Source organism: Monodelphis domestica, chromosome 6 (genome assembly GCF_027887165.1).
Source record: "Monodelphis domestica isolate mMonDom1 chromosome 6, mMonDom1.pri, whole genome shotgun sequence".
NCBI lineage: Eukaryota > Metazoa > Chordata > Mammalia > Didelphimorphia > Didelphidae > Monodelphis > Monodelphis domestica.
In genome coordinates this window covers 264,361,639-264,381,307 of record NC_077232.1, presented here as the reverse complement: position 1 = coordinate 264,381,307, position 19,669 = coordinate 264,361,639, and the positions used below count along the sequence as shown (strand labels likewise).

The window sequence follows — 19,669 nt, the reverse complement described above, 5'->3', positions numbered from 1 at the left end:
GTGTTTGTACCCCAAAGACATAATAAGGAAAAAGACTCATACAAGAATATTCATAGCTGCGCTCTTTGTGGTGGCAAAAAAAATTGGAAAATGAGAGGATGCCTTTCAGTTGGGGAATGGTTGAACAAATTGTGGTATGTTGGTGATGGAATACTATTGTGCTCAAAGGAATAATAAAGTGGAGGAATTCCATGTGAACTGGAACAACCTCCAGGAATTGATGCAGAGTGAGAGGAACAGAACCAGGAGAACATTGAACACAGAGACTGATAAACTGTGGTACAATCGAATGTAACAGACTTCTCCATTAGTGGCAATGCAATGCCCCTGAATAACCCAGAGAGATCTATAAGAAGGAACACTATCCACTTCCAGAGGAAAAACTGTGGGAGCAGAAACACAGAAGAAAAACAAGTGCTTGATTGCATGGGTCGAGGGGATATGATTGGGGATGTAGACTCTAAATGCAAACACCAACAAGATGGAAGTGGATTCTGATCAAGGACACATGTAATGCCCAGTGGAATTGCATGTTGGATATGGCAGGGGTAGAGGGAAGGGGAGGGAGGAATAGAAAATGATTTTTGTAACCAAGCAATAATGTTTGAAATTGACCAAATAAAAAAAGTAATGTTAAAAAAAATAAAAATAAAAATGCATATATGTACTTACAAGGGGGACAATGCGCAAATATTTTGTTATGATTATTAGTTTTACTTATATCAAGTCTTCCCTGATTTTCTCAACACTAGTATCTCCCTACCAAAAATATTCTTATATTTATATGTGTTTTATATTGACTTATATGTACACATGCTATTACTCCTAGTAGAAGCTCCTTTAAATCACGAATAGTTTTATGTCTTCTCTATTACTAGGGCATAGCTCAGTGTCCAGCATAGAAAATTGTTATTGTTTAATCATTTCAGTCATGTCTTCTTGGCTCCATTTGGGGTTTTCTTGGCAAAGATACTAAGGTGGCTTGCTGTTTCCTTTTCCAGATCATTTTATAGATGAGGAAATTGAGGCTAATAGGGACCTGCAGCTAATGTCTGAGAGTGAATTTTAACCGACAAAGGTGAATGTTCCTGACTCCAAGTTCAGCACTCTAGCCACTGTGCCATCTAGCTGCTAATAGAAAATACAGTAGTTCCCTAATGGATACTTGTTAATTAATTGACTGATTCCTGCTTGTCACAATATTTCAATAGATCCATGAGCTCACTAAAGAGGGGACACCCATGGTACAGATCACAACTTATACATAATTGATTGTACTTTTGAATTCCTGCCCAGTCTTTGCATAGAATTTCTATGGAAAAATTTGCCCCAAGTACTTTAAAGGCCCTTTTCTAGTTTTTTTTTAATGTTCAGTGAGTATCAGCAAATCCTTTCATCTCTGTCCCAATATGAAATTCTTTGCCAATCATGAGTGTTTTAAGTAAGATCTATTTACATTTATTATTCACAATGAACAAAATTCAAATACAACAAATATTAAATAAGCATATGTGAAGCATTGATCACAAAGTTTGTAACCAGGAGAAGCAATGTCATTTTTAGCATTTTATGCACCTATGAGGTTATGTGTTGAGCCATATTAAGATAATTTTAAAGCTGGTCTTTAAACATTAAGTTCTGAATAACCATGAAATCTGAACTACTTATAACAATGATTCTGAAATAATCATGAGTACACACATGGGGCTATAAGTTTTGAGAAAGGAAGACCCAATCAAGTGATTCTTTAAAAAGCCTGAAACATGTGAAACTTTAGCATGTACGATTGAAACCTGAAACCAAATTATATCTAGACTATTGAAAGTTGTCCCACCATCTCCTTCATGTTATCTTGTGATGCCCATGATATATAATTCCTTCAGTCCTCCTTCCCAAACACCAACCCAGTCACAACCCCTATTTAGTGGATTATACACTGTCCACTATCATGCACACAACTGTGCAACTTCAGAAATATGATTCATGGTTATAATAACTTCATTATTTTGTTTATATGTATGGAGGGGAGGGAAGAGGTCTGGAATGAATTAATGAAAAATAATAATTTCAGAATACTTTGAAAGAATGCAGTTTCATTGGTTGTACATGTGGGGTTAGAGAAATATTCTCATGAAGCCTATGCTGATTTTTCCTTAAAGGATATTAAAAGTTCCTTTAAGACTTCATTAACTCTCAGGTCTTAAACCTGTAACAACCAATGCAGATTCTTAGAGTCCTACAGAAGCCAAAAAGCTAGGATGTGGAGAGTCACCAAGGGTTTCCTCAAATTTTTGATTGGTAAATAAGTTTTCAGGGAAGCTAGACCTCATTGAACCAATGGTTTTTCCTTATCAAATAGCCTTTCCCTGGTATGACTAAATAAATTATATTTTGTCAACTGTCAGATGTTCCATAATTATCTCATGTCATTCTAGTCTTGATCCTGAACTACCATAACAGATCTGAGTCTGGCCTGAGCTACTGCAATATGCCAAGATTTGTAGTCCATTGGGCAGAGTTTTTGAAAATCTAAAGGAAGGTCTTTGGCCCATCAATGAACTCCATGAAGACCAGTAGCCCAGAGAACGTTGATATCTCATGAAATAGCTGGAGAGTTGTTCTGAGGGATTTGCAAAGGAATTTTACCGAAATCAAGTTTGAATTCAGTCTCCTTGGAAAGAATTTTTAAAACTTCAGGTTAACAAGTAGTGCAGAAATAGAAAAGCACTAGGGACACTTCATAAAATTTGTCATTATGTGCATTATCCTGGATTTTTGGTACAAGATGAAGGCCGTATATGCTTATTTCTCCACCACCACTGTTATTTAGGAGAAATCAGAAACATTTTGGATGTAAAATATATCTGAAGAATATGCACTAGAACAAGAGTTTCTTGTGATGGTTCCCAAGCCCAAATGAAAGGAAATGACATTGAACCTGTATTAAACTCAGTCACCCTGATCCAACAGACCCCAACAATAAAAGAAAAATAAGGAATATCAGAAAAATTTGGAATGGCATCTTTGTTTCTGAGAAAGGTATTGAGCAACAAGCAGGCTGATGAATTAGTTGAAAAGGCTGTCCAGAAGCCAAAGGCAATGTCCTAAGGATTCAGCACTTACTTGGAAATTATAATAAAATTTTTTTGGTTAGAAAAAACCCAGGGTCAGCCACCTTGCTTTATTCATGACTTTCAAGTGTAGCAATCCCACTTTGCAATGCTTCAAATGATACTATTCCCATTTGCTTTTTAACAAGCATACCTTGCCAATTTCCTCATCAGATAATGAGTGTCCACTGATTTGTACTTCGACAAACACAGAAGGATATAGTTAGGACTCCTTGAAGTCACTTTTCAGTCTGTCTTTTCATTCTCTATTGTTGGTTCTCCACCAATTCTTTCATTTGCTTCATCAAGGAGAACCTGAAATTCATTCTTCCATTTAGATACAATTCCTTCTTTTGTTATTTTTCCCCCTGATATTGAGATTGTCCAGATGAGTCTAATCCTGCAATTGTAATAGTATACCCACTTATTGATTATTAGATAAGGAGGTCTATATACACCAATAGCCAAACTGAAATTTAGAGAGGGTCTAAATATTGTATACGTCTTAGCATTTTCTGCCCTGTTGAGAGTAAAACTTTCCCAGAATAAATTGAAGGGCAGGATACCAGGATGAGTACAATGTTGTAAGGATAAGGGATAAGGGATAGGAAAAAAAAGTATAGATTTTCTTTAAGAGAAAAGGAGAAGTTAGAATAAACCCTGGGAAAAGATTCTGGAAGTAGAAGGCTGTAGAGAGGAGGATTTTGGTAGTTTAACTGCCTTTTCTCTGAGCTAGAAGGGAGGACTTTTGCTCTATTATCTCCTGGGAAAATACTAATCTTCTGGAAAGATTAGGAAATTCCTGGTTTGGAGAACTGCCTTAGAGGAGATCTGTCTTTCCCTGAAGTGCTGAGACCAATCAGGCCAAGACAACTTGGTTAAAGTAAACCCAAGGATTTTTCATCTGGGACTTTGGGTTTACCTGAGAAGCCAGTCCAAGGCTTGGGAAAGGACTCTGTCCACCCATGAGTCTTTCCTCTTTAGCCTTCTAGAGACATTCTATAATAGTTAAGTTAGCAGTCTAGTCAGATAGCTTTGGGTTGTAGATAAGATCTAGAAGCTGGTAAGAAGCTTGAGAAGATGAGAAGGACAACCCTATGAGGAAGTGGGGCTAGAAAGGTGGGAGGAGCTAGAGCTATATAGATTTAGGACCTTATCTACCATTTCCCTAATCCTCAAGAAACTTTGTTTTTATACTCTCAAGGAGTTGTGCTTTACTAGCCCTGGGAAAGGCCCTAGTTGGGATTTTTTCTATCACTAACCGATTTAGGTCATTCCCAATAAATCCATCTCCTTGTGGAGGTAGATTTCTCTTTCAATATCATATTTATCTTTATTTCCAGGGTTACTATGACAAAAATAATTTATCATCAAATATTTAATCTACTGTTCATAACAACATAACTAGGCTGGCCCATGGAAAGGACGATCAGTTTCTAGGATCATCCTAGAAACAACTCTACCATAGCAAAACCTTCTAGTACTAGGAATCTATTGGCAAAGCCCTTGAGAATCCACAGCAGCATCCACTAAGTGAGAGGCATTGAGAGAGGACTTGGTGGAGGAATTTTTTTTAAACCCTTACCTTCTGTCTAAGAACAATACTGTGTACTGATGCCAAGGCAGAAGAGTGGTAAGGACTAGACAATGGGGGAAATGACTTGCCCAGGGTCACCCAGCTAGGAAGTGTCTGAGGTCAAATTTGAATCCAGGACCTCTTGTCTCTAGACCTGGCTCTCAATCCATTGAGTCACACAGCTGCTCCCAGGAATTTTTTCTTAATAACAATTTTATCTATTCAATGTCAATTAATAAAATTTCATTGTTTTCTATGTCATATTTCAGAGTCGTAATAGAAATTTCTTAGAAGAATTATCTTTCCTATTAGAATGTGAGCTCCTCAAATGAGGGGTTGTCTTTCTTCCTTTGTTTCCCCATACTTTGCAAGTAGTGTTTAGTATATTATTTTTTGATTCATTATTTATTTGTCCATTCAACGAATACATTTCTTTTGAGACAAATGGGAAATCTTCCAAATCATTGATACAACATAGTATACTCTGGGTTAGCATATACTATGAAGTGTTCTGCTTGGCAAATTATACTCACTGCAATAAAATATAACCTGGGGCTGGACTTAAGAACTGCTGCCTATGTTAATGCCATTGAGAAAATTTTCAAAGTATATAATAAACTGGTGTGACCTTCACATAAACACATTTTTCTTGCTGGCTCTCAGAGGAATTCTTTCTTCACCACTTCCTCTTCTGTTCCAACTTCCAATCTATCACAAGTTTACATATAACCATAGAAATACTTTTTCCCTCATAACTTGCTGTAATTGACATTCTCCAACCAGTTTCAGTCCAAATTAGTCTTTTTTTCCCCCTTAAATCACACTGGGTATGTGCAGACTCATGGATCTAACAATAACTAGTTTGCATGCATGAAGGCCGTTTGGGGTATTTTACTGTTCAGGAAAATGCCTCCTCTATATGGATGGGGGCTGAAGTTGCCTCCCCACCTCATGAGTCAACCACACTGCACTGGATGGGCATCCAGTGACCTGAGCTATTGGTCAACTCACTCCTACTTGGCTCCTTGCGGTTTTGGTGAATGCTGGAACTTGCTTTGAGACTTTCAAAAGGGCTTTATTATGATTAGTGTTATGTCACTGTCAGAAAATTGAATGGTTGTCCTGCAGGGAGTTAGATTGTTACTTTATATCAGCAAAATGGTTCCATTGGACTTGTTGCAGAATTTTAGACTGTTTTCTCTTTAGTTGAGCCTTTCCTCCCTTTTAAAAAATACCCTTACCTTCTACCTGAGAATCAATAGTATGCATTGGTGCCAAGGCAGAAGAGTGGTAAGGGCTTGCCAATAGGGGTTAAGTGGCTTGCCCAGGGTCACATACATATGAAGTATCAGGGCCATATTTGAACCCAGGACCTCCTGTCTCTAGGCCTGATTTTCAATCCACTGAGCTACCCAGCTGCCCCATTCCTCCCTTTTTAAGAAAAACCCATCCATGTTGCTGTACTAGTTATCAAACCTGATCTTGACTCAAGCAGTAACATGCCTATGAATGTGGATGATAGAAGTATGTATTTTTATAACCTTAAAAGAACAATATCATTTATAGTTTTTATTAGCTGAGTTTAGTTATCCATTAAAAATTAAAATCCAGTTCCTAAGAATAAAGTTTTCATCTTTATAACTTGAAAAAAAAATCCCTCTATAGGAAGTCTATATTTGCATGTTGACTCCTCCATTAGAAGATGAACTCCTTGAGGGTAGGGACTGTCTTTTGCCTCTTGTATCCCCAGAATGTAGCACAGTGGCTGGTATGTAGTAGGCACTTAACAAATATTGATTAATTGATTAATTGACTGAAAAGAGGCAGGCAGGGATGGATTTTGACCTGTTCATCAGTGGGAACTCAAGAACCATAGTTCCAACAGATTATTTCTATGATGTATTATTAATGTTATTGTTATTTCATATTTAGCTCATATATACATATATAGAAAAATTTAAAAATAACTGAAAAGGTCACTGAAGAAAACAATTCCTTAAAAATGAGTATTGGACAAGTGGAAGCCAATGCCTCCATGAAATATTAAGAAACAAAACAACATCAAAAGAATGAAAAAATAGAAGTCTAGAAGCTGAAATAATAAGAGATTCAATAAGGTTAAAATGTTTACATTCCTACATGGGAGGGTGATACTTGTAACTTCTAAGAACTTTTTCATTATTTACAATTGTTAGAAGGAGTATATATATACAGGGTATGCATGAGAGTTGAATTTGATGGGATCATATTCCCCCAAAAAAGAGAAGGGGTGAGAAAGAGGAATGCACTTGGAGAAAGGAGAAAGGAGGGATAGAATGGGGTAAAATATATCAAATAAAATAGGCACGAAAGAGTTTTTACAGTAGAGGAGAAGATGGGAGAGGTGGAAGAGTACTTGAACCTTATTCTCATCTGAATGGGCTCAAAGAGAGAATAATGTACACAGGTGGGTATAGAAATCTACCTTATCCTACAAGTGTAAAAATAATAATGGAGATTTAAAAAAATAGATGGGAAAACTATGCCAATACAGGTTCAAAACTGTTTAGATACTTTTGATATATATAATCAAAAGTATCTTCAGTGATAAAGTGAAATGAAGTTCAAATGTGAACTTTCCTTTAGGGCCAGGTGCAAGAACACTAAAGAGACTCTTATTATAAAAAATAAAATATTTATTGAAATATATAAGGATAACAAGGATTTCTAATTCTAAGGGATAATAAACCCACCCAAATAAACCCCCTGATTCCACAAAGAACCATTTCTTCTGTGTTTCACAGGCTCCCTGATCTGACTAACCCAAATTTATTACTAGTCTAAATAAAACTACCACTATTATCCTTATGATTCTTAACTTCAGATTATAAAAGAGCAAAGGCTAGCTGGTTGAGTCTCAACAAGTTAGGACTCTGAGTCTTAAGAGACTCAGAGTCCAAATCAAAGACCAGGTTTTTCTTTGGTCTTCTCAGAGTTAAATCAATGTATAAAATCTATAAAAACCACAGAGTCAATAGTGTTTCCCAAGTTAGGAAAGGAAAACACTAACCTCCTTCAGATCTTTCTCTCAGACAGAGAGAGAGAAATATGTTACCTCCTCCAGTCCTGAGAGAGAGTCTGTGTGTGTGTGTGTGTGTGTGTGTGACTCTGCCAACTGCCAGAGACCGACTGCCACTCACAGAGAGAGTAACTGACACATAAAAGTGGTTATCATTGTCAACATTTGAAATTGACATGCTCTCTAAGCTCTACTCCAAACTCCAATTCTTTTTCAAGCCAGCTTCTCTACTTCTTATCTCTAAACTAATAAAACAATACTTATTTTCTAATATCATCCTTATACAGGAAAGTTAGAGGGAAAGGAAATAAGAGAAGGATTGGAGCTGACAGAAGTTGGGGCAGATTGGGGAAAATAGTGTTGAGAAGCAAAACACTTTTGAGGCTATCGAGAGGGAAAGGACAGAGAGAATAGGATAAAGAAGGGGAATTGAATGGAGAGAAATTCACAGTAATCATAATGATGAAAATAATTACAGTAAGGTTTATTAATAAAGTCCTCAAATACATGGAGAAATGAGTCAAGTGTATAAGAACCTAACTCATTCTCTGATTGGTAAATGGTCAAAGGATGAGAATAAGCACTTTCTTTTTTTTTTCCAGAGCATGTTTTCCACTAGAGTTTATTTATGATCAATTTCCCTTCTAATCTTGGTTGCATTGGCTTTATTTGTGCAAACACTTTTTAATTGATGTAGTCAAAATTATCCATTTTACATCTGACAAGAAAATATGTCATGGTCCCCTAATGTAGTTATGATATTATCCTTTCTGTCTAAATCATAGGCCAATTTTGACCTTATATCAGTATATAATGTGAAATATTAGTCTATAACTAGTTTCTGCCAAATTGCTTTTCAGTTCTTCGGGTAATTTTTGTCAAATAGTAATTTCTTGTTCCCCAAATCTTGGATCTTTAGGTTTGCCAAACATTAGATGATTGTGATCATTAATTACTATATATTGTGTACCTAATCTACATTGATCTACTACTCTATTTCTTAGCCAGTATCAGATTTCATATCCTGCAACTCTGCTGAAGATGTAAATTAGTTCCACTAGTTTTTTTTAAATTTTATATTCTATGATTCTCTAAGTATAACATCATATCATCTGCAAAGCATGATAGTTCATTGACTATTCAAAGTCCTTCAATCATAATCTTACCTTGGCAGTGTTGATTGCAGCCCCATAGCCAGTAGTGAATGCACAGCCAAACAAGCAAGCCTTCTCAGGAGGAGCGGCAGCATCAATTTTTGCAACTGCAACATCCCTCACCACTGTGTATTCAGTGAAGGTACTGGTATTCATGTAGTGGTAGACTGGCTTCCCTTTGCAGGTAAATCTGCTCGTGCCATCAGACAATACTCCTTTACCAACAATACTATTCAACACATCAAAGGCACCAATAAATTATTTCTGCTCAAATTTTAGTATATAATGTCTCAAATGAAATTAAAATCTCGTAAAAGTGACTGGAACTCACTCAAGCATGTCACAGTAATTTGAATCAGGTTTCAAGCAATTAGAGCAAATTCCACACTGTGGGACACAAAGTGGGATAACCTTGTCTCCTAGAAGAGAGAAAATTTTTAATGAAAAACATTGCCTAGTAATAAAATTTCAATATGTCAAATTAGGAATTATTTTTAGGAATGGGCTATAGAGGATGGATCCAAGAGGGCAGAGTACAGGTAGCAATCTAATTAAAGTCTTCCCTCATTCTCTACCAAACAACTTTATAATAACTCCTCTATACAAATTTTGGAACAGCAGAACCAATAAAAGATCAAAGTCAGAAATTTTCCCAACCTAACACAACTCAGGAGGTTAGCAGGAAAGGTCTGTGATACCAACATGAAGACCAACCTGGACAGTGGCAGCAGGACCAGTGATGGGTCTTGGACAATAGCAACAGCAACAACAGAAGTTTTGAGAACTTTCAGCTCAGAGATGATAGAGCAGTAAGAAAGATGGTGATTATAGGGGAGATTTTTATGGCATTAGATGCAGCTAGCTCCAGTTGGCAACTCTATCACCTAATAGCTGTTATAGGTCACAGTTTCTGGGCAAAAAAATGCTTGTGGGTAGTCACAAGAGAGCAGAGGCCCTTGTCACAGTTCTAGGGCCAAGAGGAGCACTAGCACTTGTGGCTTCAAGGAATCAATGATCACTACTGGGTAAAGACTAGTGTACAGACCAGGTGAGCCATGACCACAGCTCTCTATGGATCATACCATCTTGGAAGCACTGGAAACTCACAGAACTCTATACTAGCTCTGAAAAAGAAACACAAAAAAGCCTGAAGTTTGGCACAGTGTCTCCCCAACCCAAGATGAGCAGAGTCCAACTTTAACATATGATTCAAAGTTAGGAAATAGGCTAGAAAAATAAGCAAACACCAAAAAGAGAACCTGACAATAAAAAAGCTACTATGGTAACAGGGAAGATCAAGACACATATTCAAAATGAAAACAGCTATAAGCAAAACCTCAAAGAAAAATGCTAATTGGACATGAGTTAAACAAGAATTCTTAGAAGAATCAAAGAGATAAGAATGACAGAGGAAAACTTTGGAAAAGAAACTAGAATGATGCAAGAAAATTTTGAAGAAAATTAATAGTTTAGGATAAGAGCAAAAAAATAATCCTGAAGGAAATAACACTGAAAAACCAGAACTGGTCTAATGATAAAAGTGGTACAAAAATTGACTGAAGAAAAGAACTTGAAAAACGGGATAGGCTAGTGGAAAAGGAGTACAAAAATGAACTGAAAATAAAAACTTCCTAATGGTCAAATGAGGGGTGGGGGGAAGACACAAAAGCTCACTAAAAATCATTACCTTAAAAATCAGAACTGGGCAAGTAGAAGATAATGATTGCATGAATCTCCAACAAATAAAAACAAAGACAAAAGAATAAAAAAAGAGGAGAAAATGTTTAATATCTCATCAGAAAAACAAATTACCTGTGAAATAAATCAAACTGAGATGATTTAAGAATTATTGGACCATCTGAAAGCCATGATAAAAAAAGAACCTTGATATCTTTCAAGAAATTATATAGGAAAACTATCAAAATATTTTTGATTCAGAGAGTAAAGTAGAAATTGAAACCTCACAACATTTTCTATATATTTTAGGTATCAGACCTCTATCCAAGAAATTAGCTATAAATTTCCCCCCAAAACTTATTGCTTTCCTTCTAATTTTGGATATATTAGTTTTACTTGTACAAAAAAATGTTCAATTTAATGTATTCAAAATGATCTGTTTTACATCTCACAATGCTTTTGTTCTCTTATTTATTCATAAATGCTTCTCCTATCCATAAATATGGTAGGTAACATGTTTCTTATTCTTCTAATTTGCTCATGATATCTCCCTTTATGATTAGGTTGTATATTCATTTTGATCTTGTCTTGGTAAATAGTGTAAGATATTGATCTATATCTTATTCCTACCAGATTGCTTTCTAATTTTCCCAACAATTTTTACCAAATACTGAATTCTTATCCTCACAATCTGGATCTTTACTTTTATCAAACACAAAGTTACTATAATCTTTTACAAGAGTTTGTTGTATTGTAACAGTTAAAAGAGTGGTTGCCTTAAACTGTGACTGTGAAAATATGATTTCAAGACAGTGTCTTGAGTTAAATCAAAAATAAGATGGTTGCCATGGGAAAAATTCTCAAATATGAAATACCCAAGTCAGCTGGGTTTTATGGAGATTTTACTTAATACAAATTAAGGAATTAATGAAAGGGAGAGAGAATAAGAGGAAATAATGAGAAAAGGGCTAGGCCAGCCTAGGTCTAAGCCTTAAGAGAGAAATCAGTCAGTCTTTTATCAACTCACCACAAGATCTGTCCCAAGCAAGATTCTAGTGTTCAGAGACACCCAGCTACTTCAACTAGTCCGAGCTCCAACTCAGCTACCAAGGCTTCACTTTCCCTTTCAGCCACTAAGACAGAGACCAGCCTCCAATTCAGCTCCATAGCTGAATTTATGTTCAGAGGCCTTTCTGACCTCCTTTTAAAGAGAATTTTCTCCTATGTCACCTCCCCTAAGTTTTCACATCTACCAATCACAGTAGACATTTTCACAGGACTGACCATTCTTAATTCACATCTGAGTAGACTAAACTTTTGAGTAATTCACACCTGAGTAGACTAAAACCTCACACCTCTTGCTAAGCTTGTTTGAACTTTTAGTGATTAATTTGACCTTCATAGGTACTTAGCACCTTTTTGTATTAGATCTAAAAATAGACCCAGCTTAAGGGTTTTAGCTTTACTTTAAGTATGGGTTAAGTGCTTTTCATTGTTCAGTAAGGAGTTTACAACTTTATCTTCCCCTGAAGTATGCTTAAGTATGGGTGGAGTAATGTTAGAGTTCTCACATTCCTGATCAAGTACCTTCATGGTTTAAAATGGGGAATGGTCTTAACCAAATGTTCTAAGGTAGAGTCTGAGAATTTTTAACATTCACAAGTCTGAGAAATTTTAGGTTTCACAGTATGCCTGCTCTGTTCCATTGATCTACTTTTCTATTTCTTAGCCAGTACTAGTTAGTTTTGATTACTGCTTTATACTGTGCAGCTATCCACCCACATCTTTGGAGTTAAGGGTACGATTCACAGCAATATGGAAAAATCCATGTAAAATTTTAGGGTCCTCACTTTGAACCATAGAAGAAATCTTAACTTTCTCTCCTTTTTTATAAAGTTATCTTCTTCTAAAATTTGGGTTAAGTATTTGGTCATAGACTATATGTAGATCAATGTTAACATTTCTAGCCTTTGAGTGTCATATGCTAGGTTTCCGTTCTTTTCACGAAACTTTAAAATCTTTACTTATTTTAACTTTAAAAAAGAAAATATGCATGTTTATGATGTTAAAAGATAAACTATGTTGATATTATATTATACTATACATATGCTTTATACATTTCTGAATTTCTAAACCTTTTCTGTGTCATCTGCTGGCCTTATGTTGCCTGCAGCTTCTGTAAAATTCCTTTCAAATTCTTCTTATGCAAAACTGAAACACACTGAAACCTTGATAGGGAAAGTTATGATGTGAAAGAATCTGCTACTGATAAACCTCCTTGACATTTTTTTATAATCTTGACATTTTTAAAGCAAATCTTATTTTTATAGTTCAATATAAATATTTTTTGTTAATTTAATTGGAATGGCATTGAAATAAGTAGGTTAGTGGAATAGAGGGTAAAAATGGGGAAGATTTTGTAATAAGGGGAAAAGGGTGATAAAAGGAATGGTGTCTTATCCTTCCCCATCCCCCTCCCCAAGGCTGCCTTCAGCTTTGACTGCTGGGTTCTATGAAGGATTCTATTGAAGAGGCTTATGGTGGTAAGTTCTCTTCTTTTGGGGGAGAGAAACTCACCTCTCTCCCCCTCACTCTCAAGTTTCCCTCCAGTAATACTTGAGTCAGTTCTTGAATCTTTCTTTAACTAAAATTTATTAGAGGGAAATGGAAACGGGTACAGGGCAGAGGAAGGATTTAGTATTCAGGAAGTAAGGAAGGAAGAAGGGAGAACTAGCTAATATCCTTCCCCCAAAGTCAAGCAGATCAGGTATGGTTCACCTGACCCACTTGGGGTCAGAATAAGGAGGACTCTGATTCTTGGCTACCCAATAATTAGTGTCCCAATTTCAGATTCAAAGAGTTAGATAGAAAGTCTTGGACACCTTATTTCTTAAAGTCTTGTCTTCTGGTGGGATCTGGGTCAGGAATCACAGGAAATCACAGGAATCACAGAGAAAATCACTGGATCAAGGAGCCAGTAGGAGCTACCTATCTGGTCTATAGTGCCAGACAGAAGATCAGTTCCCAACTGCTGGATCAGTTCAACTTTCCTCCCTCTCCAAAGTTCTGAGTTCCCATTCCTGCCCACACCTCGATGCTATGGAATTCTGCAGCTCTCTCTTTGTTCATTTCTCTCCAAGATGTCAAACCTTCTCTTACATTAGTTTAGGTAGGGTTGCCATTTTAATTATATTGACTTTGTCCACCCATGAACAATTAATTTTTCTCCAATTATTTAAATTTTATCTTATTTGTATAAAAAGTATTTTATAGCTATGTATTGTAGTTTCTGGGTTCATTTTGACAGATATGCTCGTAGGTATTTAATTCTATCTATGGTTATTTTAAATGGGGTATTTCTTACTATTGCCAATTATTAAAAACATTGATAATTTCAACAATTTTTAGTTCAATTTCTAGGATTTTCTACATACATATCATCATATCATCTGTGAAAAGTGATAGTTTTATTACTTCTTTGTCCATTCTGATTCCTTCAATTTTTTTTCTTCTCACTGCTTTTGCTAGCATTTCTAATATAATATTGAATAATATTAGTAATAATAATAATATTGTAACTCCTTTTCTTTCTATGCCACTCTCCTAAGAATGAATTGTGTGCTGGCTAATGGGAAATGAAGAAAATAAAACTTCATGAGGGGATCTGAGAAGTCTGAGAAGAAAAGCCTGAGACTGAGTCTTCTCAATCTTAGAAGAATAATATACAATAAATACAATTACAATGGTGTAAATGAAAATAGAAGTAAAGGGAAGCCAAAGTCTCCATGCCTTAAAAAACAATATTGGCTCTGGAGAAGAATCTTGCTGATAGGGAAGATCATTGTATTTATTATTGGATGTTGTCATGTTAATATGTCATAATTGCTGGACCTTTTTTTTATTAGCACTTGAAATTAGGGCATATCCAGAAATTATTATGCTGTAGAAATAAAAGGCATCAATAAAACTAGTTTTTATAAATAAGATCCCTGCTGCAAGAGAAAGGCTGAGCTACTTCCATTCTCTTCATTTAAAACTTGAAACCTGCCCAATATTCCCACACTTCAGAGGATTCTAATTCTTTTTTATGTACTTTGACAGTGTGGTAAAATCCATAAACCCCTTCTCAGAACAGTGTTTTCAAATGCATATAAGAAAATACATTTAGGATTATGAAGAAAACCAATTATATTGAAATACAGTTATCAAAATATTTAAAAAATAAATTCACAGACCCCAAGTCAAAAAACTCCCTTCACCTGGTTTCAATGATGTTACTCCTTCGCCAATACTTTCTACAATTCCAACTGCTTCATGTCCCACAATGACTGGAAATTTAGCAGGCATGACTCCAGTGGTTGCATTATTATCTGTGCGACATATGCCTGTGGCCAAGATCTACATGGAAAAAGAAAGGCAAATGAACTGAAGGGATAATAAGATATTTTGGAAAAAACAGGAAGGGGAATTTAGGTCATTTTTGAGTGATCTATTATTGGCACAGATAACTTTCTCTTGGTGTTTACATCATTTGGGGGGCTTTGCCTACCATTTTTAGTGTGCCTGCCACACTCCACATGCAGTGAAATGAAAAGTGCTCTGATTAGGGAACCACCTCAATGATTGATTATGTCACCAAAGGATTGGATGATAAAGTCTTTTTGTTTGTTTGTTTGTTTTTTCCTCCCTCAGCAGACAAAGCACATTCCCCTGGAATGACCCAGAGAGGTGGGCATGAAGCTGGGAAGCTGCGAAAGCTTCTCTAGCTGCAAATACTGTTTTAAGGTAACAGGAAAGAATTAAATGAAAATTTATTGTGATTCACATATGAGAAGAATATCTAGAAGATTATGGATTGAATTTTTGGAAGATGCAGCATGGAACATAGCTAAGAAAGTGATCTAGGAAGAATTTTACCATGTAGCCACTGCTCAAGAGTCTAGGATACTTTATTAATTTAAAAAGTATTAATAAATTGACAAGATTTTATATAAAATAATTATTATTATTATAAAAGAGAAACATCTTCAAGTGTGAAGACATACCTTATTTTATAATTTTATAAATTCCAGGTCAATTCAATAAGAATTTTTAAAATTCCTGACATGTGAAAGGAACAATGCTAAGTTCCAGAATGTAAAAGCAAAAGAAAATAAACCTGTCCTCAAGGAGCTTATGCTGAGGGATAAAATATGTATTTTGTTGTTCAGCTGTTTTTCAGTCAGTTCTGACTTTTTGTACCCTATTTGGAGTTTTCTTGGCAAAGAAACTGGAGTAGTTTGCCACTTCCTTCTCTATCTTATTTTATAGATGAAAAAACTGAGGCAAACAGGGCTAAGCTAATTGCTAGGGGTCACATAGCTAGTAAGTATCTGAGGCCAGATTTGACCTCAAGAAGGTGAGTCTTCCTGACTCCATGCTGGGTAATCTAACCACTACCCTATCTAGATGCCCCTGAGAAGAAGCAATCAGCCAGTTGGAGGAGAAACTAAAAAGAGCAGTAATTGAGAAAATTTCAGAGGAAAGAGAATCCAGATTAGAAGTGTTCTACAATATCAAAGGTTATATAGAAGTTGGGAAATATAGGACCAGAAAAAACAATGAGTTTAGCAAGTAAAAGAACAATAGAAAATTAGTCATGTAAAATCATAAAGCAGTTTGATCCCAAAGAAGATGCATGAAAGGATAGAACCCTCCACTTCTTTGCAGAAGTACTACATAAAATCAGATTATTTAATAATATATTGATCAATTTTTATAAATTTCTTCTCTTATTTTTCTTCTGAAAATTATTTATACTCAAGAAGATGTGGATTTTTGGGAGAGTGGCGAATGAAATGTAGGGGGAAACTAGAGGATATAAAAATAAAATATATTTCTGGAAAGAAGGTCAATAGTAGAAAAAAAGATTTTTGGAAAAAATATTAGATACAATGGTTGGGTCAGATTATAAAAAGCTGGGAGGTATAGAAATGGAGACAATAAATGTTAATAGCTAGAAGTTGGCCAATAAAAATGAAGAGAGATATAAAATGAAGGTATGGCAGAATCAAGTTTAGGTATTTAAAGGATTAGGAAGTCTACACACTTTTTAATCCTCTGGGAAGGTGCTAATGAATAATACAAGAATGAAGATTAGAGAAAATGAAGGATGGGAGAAGCAAGGTCTTAGAGAAGACAAGTTGGGCTGTGATTCAACAGCCAAACAAACATTATTTTCAGTAAAGTAGAAGGCTAGAACCTCCAAAGAGTGGAATGCTGGAATGTAGCTTTAGGATAAAAGAGAGAATTTGGAAGATTTATTGTGAGAAAAAATAAAACTAAATAGGGGAAGAGTTAACGGGCAGTCATGCAACAGTGAGGTACAGTTCAGACTGATGAATATCAATTTGACATGGACCCAGTCAGTAGGGTTATATAACTTCTTCTGGCAGAATTCAACAGCATGAGAGCAAGAGGAGAGAAAGGTTAGCCCAAGCTTCATTACCTTGAAATGAATGAGCAACAAGAGGATAATTGGGTAAGAGATTCAAGGATAGGGAACAGAGTATTTGCATTTGGTCAATGTGTTCTTAGTATCAATCAATAGAAAAGATTTCATGGCTAGCCGAGTTCTAGAAGATTTTGTAAGAGATTTTTACATATTTTACAATATGTTAGAGTAGTTGCTCAATAAATATTCAACAAGAGAAAGAAAGATGTAGAAGTCTAGCTCAAATATATAAGTGGAAATATGATCTCAATTATTAAATATTGCCTTCAACAATGTAAAGTGCAACCCATCCAAGTCTGCCCACCCTATTTATTATATGACTCCCTTCTTTGTCCTACTGCATGATCCATCTGATATGCTATGGTCCTATTAGAGCACATAAGATTTGTCCCTGGCTCTTATTATATAATCAACACATTATTTTACTTTAGATCAAAGGTTTTCTAAAGATATCCTGCTTTCAGCTAACATTTGCCTTTCCATTACTCTTGGATCGATATCTATTTTTAAATCTTCTATCAGACATGCAATGCCCTCAACAAAAATGGGGAAGTCAAAAAGAAGGGTAGGTATTTAAAGGATTAGAAAGTCTATACACTTTTTAATCCTCTGGGACGGTATGTACCTGACATACCTCAGCTGACAGTAATGGTGAGAGAGAGATGGAGAGGAAGAAAGAGAAAGAGACAGAGAGAGACAGAGAGACACAGAAAGAGACAATGAGAGAGAGCATAGAGACAGAGACAGAGAGAGTGACAGGGAAAGAACAGAGTACCTAATTACAAATTGACACACATTTAATTGGCATAGAATTTAATGGTTTAGGAAGCATTACTTCAAAGTCCTCTGAATGAAATTCTCCAAATATGATAAAATACTGTAGATGTCTATTTCCAAGTGACCCTTATATTTTCTGTCTAATGCAATATTGAAATTTGGTCCAGAGTCCTTTGGCAGTGTGCAGGTAGAAAATTTGCCACACTTGAGCTACATTCCCAGCATCCTTTTAAGTTACATCCTCATTTTACATACAGAGGCTTGGGAGATCAATTTGACTGAGACCCACTGCAAGGCTCTTTTTTTCACAGCTTGTGCTTTTGGTAAAGTGCTGCAGGTATAAGTCTCTGGCTCTCTTTGCTCTGCTCACTTGACTGAAAGAACCCTTTTTCTTTTCCTTCTCTTTTGATCATTATTAAAATCCTATATATTTTTAAATATTAGGAGTATTTATTCATTTTTACTCCTTCGGCAGTGATGATGCTTTAGGTTTAGGCATTTATCTCATCTTTGGGATTTGAAAACAGTTTTCTAAGATAGCTGTCATAAAAGGAATCATTGAGACACACCTGGAATAGTTTAATAATAGCAATATTGGCAGATACAGAGATCTAAGGTCATGTTGGAAAGAATATGATTCAGAACAGTGGAGCTATTTAATCATGCTAATGGAACTCCTGTTTCCTTAAATCAGGGACCTTTTAGCAAAATGAGATTTACTAGATCATTATATGTTTGGTATGGTATTACACTCAGGTCACTTTAGACTGGTCACAGGTCCTCCTTTGGCACATCCAGTCTATGTGACCCTCTACACATGTCATTGAACTTCTTATTGCCCCCCAAGCAACTTGGAGACCGTAAGATGCAAAGCAGGTGCTAATCTTCCTTGATGGAGAGAGTTTCCTTTCTGAGAATAAAATAAAGTCCACATTAGGAATTTCAGTACCTTAATTCGAACTTCATGAGCTTTTGGTGGGGCAACTTCAATTTCCTCGATGGAAAAGGGTTGCTCCAGGCCCCATAACACAGCAGCTTTGCATTTAATCACCTGAGAAAATAGCAAGAAAAAAGCATGACATTTATGTACCCATAACTTCTGGTCATTTGACTAAGGTAAACTTCAGAAAATGCAGTGCAAGAAGCACTCTATTGGGGTGAGCTGTTGAGCTAATGCTCCAGCAAGCCCAGAACTTTTTCATGCATTTTCAAGCTTAAATCACAAAGCTACTCCATTTGGAGGAAGACTTTCTTCTTAGAAGGTAGATCCACTGGCATGAGAGGCATTAGGAGAAAGAAAAAATAATCTTGTAGCTTTCAGAGGAACTTTGGTTCAGAAGTGGAGGAAAGGAAGAGTGTATGCAAAGTAGAAAGACCTTGAGGAGCTGACTTCCAAGGTAGGGCAATCTCCAATCTCCATCTTTCACCATGGATTTTCCTTTCCTTCTTTGTGTTTGTCTGCCTGATGTAATACTTACCAGCTAAAAGATGCAGTTAAATTAAGGAAGTAAAGAAGCCAGTGTCACTGTATAGAACATGGTAAGAAGTAATGTGTAAGAAAGCCTGAAAAGTAGGAGGGGGCTAGGGGCTTTGAATGCCAGGCAAAAGGCTTTTTATTTGATCCTGGAAGTGATAGGAAGCCACTAAAATGTATTGAAAGGAGTAGAGTGACATGATTTGACCTGAGCTTTAGGGAATCACTTTAGTGGCCAAATAGAGGATAGATTGGAGTGGTGAGAGACTTGAGGTAAGTAGACCCACCAACAGGCTATTGCAATTGAAATACTTTTATTGTCCAGGTGTTAGGTGACATGCTCTTGCATC

At 36.0% G+C, this 19,669-nt stretch overlaps 1 protein-coding gene across 1 annotated transcript in view; it reads right to left on the bottom strand.

Moving 5' to 3' along the window:
• Positions 1-19,669, bottom strand: part of LOC100015820 (all-trans-retinol dehydrogenase [NAD(+)] ADH7-like) — a 47,872-nt gene that overhangs the window by 25,341 nt on the left and 2,862 nt on the right. Inside the window, exons 2-5 of the mRNA XM_001369771.4 lie at positions 18,795-18,896; positions 14,835-14,973; positions 9,230-9,317; positions 8,911-9,127 (exon numbers count right to left, since the gene is read on the bottom strand). Of these exons, the coding sequence (XP_001369808.3) occupies positions 8,911-9,127; positions 9,230-9,317; positions 14,835-14,973; positions 18,795-18,896 (546 nt within the window). The remainder of the gene's footprint in view (positions 1-8,910; positions 9,128-9,229; positions 9,318-14,834; positions 14,974-18,794; positions 18,897-19,669) is intronic.